This window comes from Sorghum bicolor, chromosome 7, assembly GCF_000003195.3.
Source record: "Sorghum bicolor cultivar BTx623 chromosome 7, Sorghum_bicolor_NCBIv3, whole genome shotgun sequence".
NCBI lineage: Eukaryota > Viridiplantae > Streptophyta > Magnoliopsida > Poales > Poaceae > Sorghum > Sorghum bicolor.
This window is the reverse complement of record NC_012876.2, coordinates 44,606,463-44,617,954: the sequence shown is the minus strand read 5'-3', so window position 1 is coordinate 44,617,954 and position 11,492 is coordinate 44,606,463. Positions and strand designations below refer to the sequence as shown.

Below are 11,492 nucleotides of genomic sequence, written 5' to 3'. Positions count from 1 at the left end.
CTAGGGATAGGTTTAAAAGTCTATTTTTAGTAATCGCATTAAGAAGTGTCAACAGTACCCCTCGCACATGATGGCAAAAATAGCCACCTGCGTGATGGAGTTAGGGTTAAAGTTATGGAGCTCCACCCCATAATAGTGCATGAGAGCCCTCATAAACCTGCTTGCCAGGACCCCGAAGCCCTGGTCGTGGAACGCGAGGAAGCTCACCACATAACCCTGTGGCGGATTGGGAGCCCTCGCGTTTGCAGTCGGGATGATTCATTCCGGGAGATCCAGCTCGAGGCGGTGACAAAGAAGATTGGCATCAACGCGGGCTTAGAGCGCGGCCTCAGTCACATTGGACATGGGCTATGGGTCGGGGCTGTCGAACACGGTTGCCATTCCTCTATCTCTTTTTTTCTTTCTTTCTTAGGAAGCTAAGGCAGGGAGGCAAGGAAGGGCAAAGGCAAGAGAACAGGGGAAGGTGCTAATGGAAGCAGGAGGAGGAACTGAGGCATCCCACTCTCATTTATATAGGGAGGGGAGGGTAGATCGTTCGTCATAAGAAGCAAACCGCTTGGCGGTGCATTGATACCTCATGGTAATCCATGCGCCCACTTCCCCCCACTTCCTCGCTAACCACGTGCACGCGTGCATTTAAACCAGTAGACGAATCATCCCATCCGAGCGTGTCTAACGGCAGGGCTGTTCTGACTCCCTGAGAAAACCACCTCAAAAGGAGCGCTCAGCCTCAAACGATTTCTTCGTCTCGACTGACCCTCTAAGCCTGTGTGATGTCTTCCGAGGTAAGGAAATGAAGGCTCCAACCTCTTACGGTCTAGGGGTCCAAGGCTGGCCCTTACTTAGGGTTCGACAGTCACCCCAGGACGATAGAGCAAGGGATGACAGAGGATGAGCCCCAACAAGGCCAAGGTCCGAGCCCAAAAGAGGCTCGGTGTGTCCCCAAAAGTCATGTCCGAGACCCATGCGGGTGTCTCATGAGTGGGATCCTATCGAGGATGGCATCAAGCCCTTGGGACCTATCAAATGGCCCTGAGATCCACCAAGACTGCCTTCGGGTATCATGGAACACGTCGATATGGCCACCAGCCGAACCCTAATGAATGGGGCATATGCCTTCACTTGGACCTACCCATTAGTTGTTGACCGAGAACACCATAGCTCGCCCATCGAGGGTAGCATGGTATCTTCCACCCCTCCTCTGAGCGAAAGGATGAACAAGGGACAATGAAAAAGTCAGGAAGCCCTTGATCGATCCTCACCTATGGGCAAGGCCTTCGGGGCTGCACCTACACCAAGGCTAAGAGCGTCTCATGTATAGAACATCAGTCCTCTTCCTTAATCCCGCACACACTACGTTCACAAAAACCCTTGAAGGGATAAAACCATCCCTTCAAGGCCTCCGAGGCTACACTCAGCGAGTGCGCTCACGCGCACCCACTAAAGAGGATAAAAAACCCAATAAAAGTTAAAGATACCAGCCTCAAATAAGGTACCATAAATAAAGTCAAAAGAAGTCTCTAAAGGAGTAACCAACTCCTTCACATGCTCGGAGGCTACTATCGGGTACCATAAGTTGGGGTACTGGAACTAAAACAATAACAAAGGCCCAGTGTAGTTTTGAGAAACTCGCAGACCTTAAGAAACACCCTAAGATGGGCCATGATGATACCTCACTGGCCTAGAACGGGACTCAAGATAAACAAGAGTTATTCCTGATTCGCTTGAACTTAAGCCCTAGGGTCGGAAGAACTTTCCGCCTCGCCCGACCCTAGGCTCGAGCTGATTCTCTGCCTCGCCCAACCCCGGTCTCGGGCTGATTCTCTGCCTCGCCCAACCCCTGGTCTTGGCTTCCCACGCACGCCAGCCACACCGTGGAAAGGACGCAGGGCACGCCCCTGCCCATGTCGTGGCAGGGAGAGGCGTTCACTGTGCTACCTGCTCCCATCACTGCAGTGACTGACACCTACAACTATGTGTATGGCAAGTCAGGAGGCATGGAAACATTAAGTCCTAAACACTGTGGCCATTATGACCATCGCTCAGTCCTGGTCAAAAGAAGAGGTGTCAGAGAGAAGGCCGTGGCCCTCAGTAAGGCTCAGTAAAGCATCAATAGGGTCGGATGTCGAATATACAGCGCTAGAAATGGCTCAACACGATCAACAGGGGCCACCAAGTTGCAACCACAGTCCCAATGATGGGGCGCTGCACCACTACAGTATCAAGACCATCCCCTCGCCTGTACATTAGTAGTAAACTACGCCATAGTATATGCAAACTCCGACTCCCCTTGTGACTATAAAAGGGGAGGCAGGGACACACCACAGGATGCGATAATAATCATCATCATCACACAGCAACACTTCGATACACGACACACATCACCTGCCGAGACCTGGGATATATTCCCTCTCTCGCAGTTCGCTTGTAACCCGTACTACAAGACCTTGGGTGCAGGATAATACAAGGCTCGATCCTCACATTGGACATAGTTGTCGGCCCAAACCAGTATAAATCTCTTGTGTGTTTCTTGCATCACCATCTAGATACAAGGACATGCAGAATCACAATCACTCATTATCCAGACACCGTCACTCATAATGCCATGAATTTAGATATTGATTACTAATTTTTTTATCTTAATTCTTTATGCAATTTAAGACCACCATGGTGCTCAAGATAGATTGTACAATTTGTGGTAAGATCTAGGAGGGGGCAAGGGTGGTAACTTCAAGAGAATATTATATTTAAGTCTAATAATTAATGTTTACTACAAATGAATCTCAAAGATCAGTAAAGGTCATAGCCTCGTCTATACTAACCTCGTCCACTACTCTATATATTAAATTGTCTTGTAAAAAATATGTGTTGCAGCGTCTTCTATAAAAAATAGTACACAACAGTATCAATATAGAATTGTCACAATAACACAAAGTTTCAATCAAAATTTATGAATTTATAAAAAAACAATAGGGTATGGTTTTATAGTTAGTGTTATTTGTATCTCTACCAATATAAAAACCACCGGTGATAAACTTCTCTAAAGACACACCACCTAATCGCTCCTACAGTCATTAGTTCTACTAAATACACTCAGAATACTGTGGCCACAAAAACAACACCTTTAAAACGGACGTACCATATTAACATATACATCTTCTTTTTCTTACTCAAATCCAATGGTGGAGGTTATCTGGATCAGACATCACTCATCCCACCCAAAGCCCATCCCTGCCGCAAACTCCCCACATCCACACGATTGCCTGACCTCTCCTTCCGCATGCTGCAAGCCCGCAAACTTCTCAGCACCCTTGCGCAACATGCGACTCTTCGGCCTCCATCTCGCATCTCGCATCTCGTAAAAAAATATCCTCGAGCTCCACGCCATTTAGTCCTTCCGCAGGACGTTGCCTTCCACGAACGCCGCCTTGCACACGACGATCAAGGGCTCAGGCTGACGGCGAGTGTGGAGGCCTCCAGACAACGGCGGCTCGACGGCGCCGGCCAAGGCCTCCGGGCAACTGCACCGCCCAAAGGGCTCCAGCGGCCGGGCAACTGCGCCGGCCAAAGGGCTCCAGCAGCCGGCGCCGGCGCCGGCCAAGATCTCCATCCGGTGCACGCAGACCCAGGCTCAACATCCGGTGGCTTTGCGGCAGGGGCGTGCGGACAAGCGGCCATCAATGGGTTGCGTGCAGAGCGACTGAACAGACATCGGTGTGTCGTGCACCGTGCGGCCCTGCAGCGAGGCGTGCTGCCAAGCCCACAGCAACAACGACGCAGAAAGCCAGGTGAGTAAGAGGGTCGCGAGTAGCTCTATCCTCAAAAGTGCATCCGACGCTTATATTGATTTGAAAACTAAATGCTTAGTATTTATCTTATATAGTTTTCATTTGATTACTAATTGCTAAACTTTGTCCTGTTTGTGTATAATAACTTCAGCGCTAGAATTATCTCTTTTAGAGATTTGATATATGAGATATTTTTCAATCAAAAATATTTTAGCGTATATACATATATATATATATATAATAAATTGGTAGGTCCAATTTTAAAATTTAAAACAAGGCCTCACATCTTGCCGGCATGGCCATGTTGAGTAATACTAATGAACTCCCTTTTGCTGACATGGGCGTCGTCATAGGGAAATTGTACTGTAATTTATGTTATCTACCATGGAGAAGAGACGAGAAACCCACACTGCATTTAGCAACATATCAAACATCATCGGACCAAGTGTAGATAATGAATTGAGAAAGAGGGAAGAGAGCAATAAGAAATAACGGGAATACCGAGCATGGAAAAGGGCCGAAGAAAGTAATGAACAAAGAGAGGAGCGAAATAGAAAGCAACGTGAATACCGTGCAAAGAAAAAAAGCTTTGGCAGGGTAACGACGTCTGGACATGGTATTCCTTCACAATTCTATGTTTATTATGCATCAATTCTATGTTTATTATGCATCAAAAGGAGTAACTGTCTTCTTTTTTAGCAGCAAATCATGTACGGTCAGATTCCGGGTGCACAGATGTTGACATGACAGATGTGGTAGGAAGACAGTCACCAGAGGAGAGTGATGTTTCAGCCATCTACAAAGGATCGAAACATCATGGTAAAGAAAATGATGATCCAAATGAGTCCAGCCACTGGCTACATAGGAACGATGACTATATGAGGCAAAAACGGCCGCCATTCAGGTTGTGCCAGACTGAAAGTTCAAACGGCATCATAATAAATTCAGGTAAATTTCAATCTACCTAATAGAATGTATATATGAAATTATAAGGCAACATATTGAATCTAATATATATTGGTCACCAGGTGGTTATTCGAACACTGCTAGACAGCTGACAAAACAAAACTGGTACCTGAATATGGATGCGCCGAGCAAGGAGAAATTGCTGCAGGAGAGGCGGGAATATAAGAAGGCAAAAGCAGAAGAAAACAAACAACAATCCCGCCCTGCCATTGCCCAAGAAAAAAATATTATACCTAACAATGACGTCGAGTTTGATAGTGATTTATTCAAGCCAGGAGACCCTGATTCAGATGATGAAGGTGAGTTCTACACATCTGTGGTCTTTTTATACTATATAATAAAAATTAGTTAATAGCATCCTAACAACTTGTTATTTAATAAAATATCATGCAACAGATCATCTATGTGACCTAGAGGGAGAGGACGGATGGGACATAGGAGACACTCTCAGAGATGTTGAGTCCATACAGATGCATGGTGAACGTAATTCTTTGTTATTACCATTTGTAAACATGTAGAGTGATTGCCACGTTCACCTATAATTCTATATATATATATATATATATATATATATATATATATATATATATATATATATATATATATATATATATATATATATATATGAACAGAATGTGTGTTCGAGTCATACCGTATCAATTATGAGAGCATGGGCCATGAAGCCGCTGATGATCCTTATGACTTCGTCTACCATAACTATAAAATATTTATTCAGGTATAACGCTCCTGCTGCCTCACAAGTTGCTGCTATCTGGACCCATGGAAATGATCCCCAAAAATGTTTTGATAGGAGTGTTATAGTATACCCCAAAGGAGAAAAGATGCGCTATATCAAAGCATATCATTGTTTTTATGATCCATTAGCATATCCTATATTTAATCTTAGAGGAGAGACTGGATGAAACCAATTCATGTCGTACAATGATAGTCCCACAAATTCGTCATCTCCTAACAATGAGGAGCATTTAGTACCAGAACCTGAAGGTATACCAACACAAAACTCATTTAAGTATGGGTGCATATACAATCCTATTTAAATGATGCTGATTATAATGTCTTCACATTTTAATGCAGAGAATGGTGAATGAGACAACGACATACAACAAGGTGATCACATAAGTAGAATTGTAGAAACAGTTCAATCTACACGATTTGTTACAGCAAGAGAATACTACTGCTTTATGATATCTGCAGGTATCTCTAGCTTCATTTTGTCACTCACTCTGATTTTTTCAAAAAAAAAAATCCATGCAGCACGCTAACAGTTGGTTGCAAGATTCTAATTTGTAAGAGAGTGACCATCATATTACAAGGTTCTTTACTCTTCTCAGTTTGGGCTACAAGAATATGTTCTCAAAATATTTCTCTTTGCTGATAACACATGCTAACTTTTCTCAGTTTGGAGATGAAGTGAGGAGCAGAGGGATGAAAGCACATGCTTAAAAGGTTACAAACCACTAAATATTACCTTGTATCTTATAATAACAATCATGAAATTATGCCAATGTTTTGGGATGGTATGCCCATGTTACTTCCCTGTAAATAATAGTTTATTAGGTGAAATGTGGATATACAAAATATGGGAAGCTGTTCGTGCAAAAGTAATTCTGCAAACACAAAGGGCTAATACCCGATTTGATGTTAAGGCGTGCCAGCCGATTTGACCTTACAATCGACAAAGGTGATAACTCGAATTGTTTGGTCCCGACAACAGCGATACGCCCGGATGCCACGGCCAAGAGGTATTCACGCGGAACTTGAGAACCCACCGAGTTTGACTCGATGAATTCCTAAGAACTCGTAAGTAAAAGGAAAATATGCGGGTTGACAAAGTCGTCGAAAAAGTAGATACTGGAATAGATGTAAAAACTTGTGTTTGATTGATTGTGTCTTTTTTTACATTACCACGGGGTCTACATTTATACCCTTTCCAAAAAGAGTTACAACCAGACACAACTAGGATTCTACTTCCAAACTAGACGAAGTCCGCATACAAAACAGACTCTAACTATCGAAAACATTAATTTATTCATCCTAGGCGGTCGGTGCACCGTCATCCTTTTCTCTTCATGTCCCACACCTCCTTCTACTATCATCGGCAAACTAACTTCCATCCGCATCGGCAACCATTAATATCGGCCACCGGCACAGATTAACAATCATCCCTGTACTTGGCCACATCCAGCTGTTTCGTTATCGGCAATATAACCCATCGGCAACTCCTCTGATAACCAGTCACCATTCTTTTCGCCTGGCGATCTTCATCTCATTAACTCCCAGATACGTGTCCAGAGATACGTGTCCAAAAACGGTGTCAACACATGCCCTCCAAATTCAGAGTATAAAATTATTAATGCTTCGAAATTCTCCTCAGTAATGATGCCTTTCCGCAATTACTCCTCTCTGACCACAATTAATTATCAAATCCAAACAACCTTAGTCTGGATCCCTAGCATGCACCCCGAATCCTTCAACCTTTCAAGCCGAACCACCCAAACATCCGTTCATCAGCAATTTTTTCTGTTAGAATAGACTGCCGATGAACCCACTAGGAGATCTTGTACAGTAAAATATCTTCAAAATTATGACCGCTAGCTGTCAAATCACCTGCACAATCCGTTGACTACCGTGCGAGCAGTTACCATATCCACCTGAACACCCTCGCGTTTTACGGATACGGCAGAGAGATATGTCAGAATTGCCCATGCTCACTTTACCCTATAAATACTTCCTTCCTTGGTACTCTTCCTCCACCTTGTCAATCTAGATCTTCCAAACCCATCTTTCCGGCGGCGGCATCGTTGGAGAACCCAAGAACTCCAGCAAGGATATTCCCCAACAGTTCTTCAAATCTTCGATCTTCCTCCTCTTTGAGAAGAAATGGCCGTCAACTTCACCGTTCCTGAAGTCAATTCTATTCCACCTCCTTTTTCTTTTACCGTACTTTTATCTTATGCAAATCTATTTACTTAGCACTTTCTTTCTTTCTTTTCCCTTTTTTTGTTCTTCCAACCTTCAAACCTTTAGGAACTGGCCGAGAAAATTGTTATTCCCACCGAACAACCCCACTTTCAATGTCTCGGGCCGTTGGGTAATCCGGATCCTACCGATCTGATCAATGCGGAAACAAATAGGATCCCCTTTAGAGCTGAGAATTTCTCCTTAGATCTATGGAAAGACACCTTCTGATCTTGGCCTAGTTCTACTAAGGGATGGAAGGATTGGTTCTTGAGAGTTAGCAATTCAAATGAAGTCCGATGGGGTGAGCGTAAATTAGACCAGTGTATCAGGCTATCCATTGCCGATATGGAAAGAAATGAATCACTACTGATAGCAGCCTCGTATTTCTAGTCAGACACCCTCAATGCTTTCTTGTTTGGTCATGGCCCTGCTTCTCCTACCCTTGCCGATGTACTTATGCTCACTGGTCTAGAAATAGCAACTGCCGATGATAGTCACCTGTTCGATAGCAAGCCCGAACGTAAAGTAGAAACTCGCAACATCGGCGGTTGGTCAAGGTATATCCAGAAGTACCGGAAAACAGGACCAGTTGGGCAAAGGGAACACACCATCTTTCTGAACATGTGGCTAGATAAATTTGTCTTCAATGGCCGATCGGTAGGACCAACTTCTGATTATCTATCGGCAGTAGTGAAACTAGCCAATGGTGGTCGATTCCCTCTTGGTCGATACCTCCTAGGCTCTGTTTATCACCTCCTTCATCAAGTGGCTGAGAAACTTCTGTTAGGTCAACCCATCGGCAATCTAGGAGGTTTTTGGTGGTTCATCAACATGTGGCTCAATGTTCACATGCATAAACGCCTTCGATTCGATCTCTTTGCACAACGGTTTCCTAGAGACATTGCCAAAGATTATGAACTGGCTGATGAAGAATCGGCAACTCGCCCACCCCTAAATTATGATGAGGCTGCTATAGTCCTACCCGGCACTGGTGGTAATGAAGACCAAGTTAGCCGATTCTTCCAGACTTTGTATGACGGTCTTCCCAAAGATCAATGGGCATGGATGCCTTATGAAGATCCACAAACTAGATTCCCGCTGACCTTCCACCCTTTTGACGATGCCCTCAACAAAGATACCGACTTGATGATGGCAATCATCACTCAAAGGGCCATCCCAGTGAATACTTTCGGCAGTGGGAAGAACACTAACCCCACTTATGAATTTTACAACCCATCGACACTAGCTCGTCAACTGGCTTTTGGCCAACTGCCGATCAGACTCTGTTACGCCGATGTGGTGAAGCCAAGGGAGACTATAACCAGTGGACTTGAGTGGATAAGGGTAGCCATGCTTCAGCCAAATGCCGATACGACAAATATCGATTTATCGACTTGGATCCCAGCCCTCTTCATCACTCAGATGTACAAACAGTGGTGGGAAGAATGGAAGGAACACTTGTTCAGTACATTGGCTCTGACATACCGTGGCATGATCGATCCCAACTATAAGGTTCCCAATAACACTGTAAGTCTTCGACCGATATCTTGGTTCCTTTGTTATTTCTAATTCTATCGGCAACTTACTTGTTTTTATGTTAACAGGTCGACAACCCAGCACCGACAGTTAGCAGGAGCGGAAGACCGATCGAACTCCTTCCATCAGGTCCAATCTCCTTGATCGGTCACAACGCACCAAGTCTAGCAGCTTTGATGCATCGGAACGTGCGTTTTAAGAAGACAACCACCAAGCGGTCAAAGACGTCCCCATCAATTGGTGCTACCACTCTAGTGCAGGCTTTCAAGGTAGACCCTTAATTTCCTTTGCTTTTACCGATTCTATCCCATACTGACATAATCTTTTCAGGGTACATCGACTGCTACGGGAACTTCATCGGTAACCTTTATCTTTCAACAAGATTTCATCAATATTCTTTTATACTTTTACTCATGAAATATTGTTTGTTGTAACAGCAAACTGGCAAATCGGCGAAGACTAGAAGTGCCCAAACAAGTGCCGATGCCCCCCAGCCCAGCCAAGCCAAGAGAAAAGGCCCCAAAAGCACCAAATCGCAGCCAAAACGCCAGAGGATAGCACCATCTCCTCCTCCTCTTCCAGCATCAGTGATCCATGTGGAGTCATCACCTTCTTCACCAGAAATCCAGACACAGCAAGTACCGTCTCCTCCTCGACCAGCACCTCAGCCACAAGAAGCACCAACCGATGTGCCTGGACAAATTGCCGATCCAACTAGCCTGAGCATATCATCTGTTGTTCCCCAAGAACAAACAAGCACTACATCCCCTCAAGGTAAAGTACTGATTATAAAATTATCACCGATGGACTTTTGCAAATCATAATTATCCCTATATTTTCTCAGTCGATATTATCCCATCGGCAACTTCAACCGATCAGCCCATAGTGCCGACTGTATCTTCAAGCCAGAGACGCGAGATTGCTCTAAAGCAAGTAAGTGTATCTGATCTCCATTCTTTCTATTATTAATATTTGATCATCGAGTAACTTATCTGCATTTCCTTTCAGGAACAAGATTCCCCAGACAGCCTATTCTCCTTCGCCATCGATATTTCCGATGATGAGGGTGAAGAGGCGAGCTCCTCTCAAGCAATAGGGATCTCATCGATAGAAATCAAAGCCAAGCTAGAAGACCTGTTGGCTCTGTTGCATCAAGATACTGCCCAACTGGTTCATGATTCCGATCCAGCCAAGGCTTTGTTTAAGACACTTCGTGGTCAAATTCCAACTGATGCCGAAGAGATTCTTTTCCAAGCTGCTCATCTAGAAAGCCGCCAGCTTCAATACTAGAAAGCTACCCATCGTCTTGCCGATAGAGCCACTTATGCCCAACTCACAGAGGAAGTAATGCAAGTAAAGCGCATTGCCGATGAGAAACATAAGAGCATCAGCATTCTGCAGTCCTCAGGGGATCAACTGAAGCAGAAGATTTCTGACCTATCGTAAGAAGGGAAGTCCTATTACCTGAGCTTAAACAAGTAGAAGAGGCCCTGACCCAAGCTCAGCAAGAAGAACCAGTTGCCTAAGATAGTCAAGACTCTCCAACAAGAATGAAACATCCAAGCCCATAAAGCATTGCAGACGAAGAAGAAGCTGAAGCCAGTAGATGGTTCTGCCGATGAAGTTATCCGAGAGATAGAAGAGGCCAACCAGATCCGTCTGCGCGCCATATCAACTATTCAAGCCTTGCTGAATCTATGAGCTCTTCATCGGCGATTTATTTCGTTCTGCCCTTAGAAACTTATGATTATCCTAGTCCAGCCGATAGGACTGTTATCGGCACTTTTAAAACATTATGCATGGTCTCAGATACATTTCATCCAGCCGATAGGAGTGTTATCGGCACTTAAACTTCTATGCATCATCCCAGATGCTCCGGTAATACTTCTTTAGATATTTTCCATTTAACGCTCTAGGAAATTCAACTCCTTTGAGAGTTTCTAAAATATAAGCATTACCAGGAGCAAACCGACTTATCCGATAAGGACCTTCCCAATTAGGACACCATTTTCCAAACTTTGAACTTTTAGTCCCAATCGGTAGAATTAATTTCCATACCAAATATTCGTCGACAAACTCCTTAGCTTTTACTCTTTAGCTATTTTTGCCTTTCCTAGAGCATTTCTGTACAGCTGATGGCAATTGATTAAGAACTATTTGAAGATGATGTTTTCTGGAAAACTTGTCTACAACAAACTTGTAGCTAACTTACGGATCTAC

The 11,492-nt window shown here is 44.2% G+C and overlaps 1 protein-coding gene and 1 long non-coding RNA gene across 5 annotated transcripts; both read left to right on the top strand.

Annotated features, from left to right (window-relative positions):
• LOC110436908 lies at window positions 3,248-6,376 on the top strand. Of its 4 annotated transcripts, none has more exons than XR_002454823.1 (9): window positions 3,249-3,788; window positions 4,142-4,404; window positions 4,491-4,736; window positions 4,817-5,053; window positions 5,151-5,490; window positions 5,566-5,759; window positions 5,850-5,882; window positions 6,030-6,088; window positions 6,174-6,376. It is a non-coding gene; the product is annotated as an uncharacterized LOC110436908 (long non-coding RNA). The 4 variants fall into 4 exon arrangements; XR_002454822.1 differs by having other exon boundaries at window positions 3,253-3,788; window positions 5,151-5,231; window positions 5,491-5,759; XR_002454821.1 differs by having other exon boundaries at window positions 3,248-3,788; window positions 4,488-4,736; window positions 5,151-5,759.
• LOC110437265 lies at window positions 6,646-11,145 on the top strand. Its single transcript, XM_021465650.1, has 5 exons — window positions 6,646-9,263; window positions 9,341-9,541; window positions 9,710-10,046; window positions 10,117-10,205; window positions 10,281-11,145. The coding sequence occupies exons 1-5, from the start codon at window positions 8,193-8,195 to the stop codon at window positions 10,560-10,562; spliced, it is 1,980 nt and encodes a 659-aa protein (XP_021321325.1). The 5' UTR covers window positions 6,646-8,192; the 3' UTR covers window positions 10,563-11,145.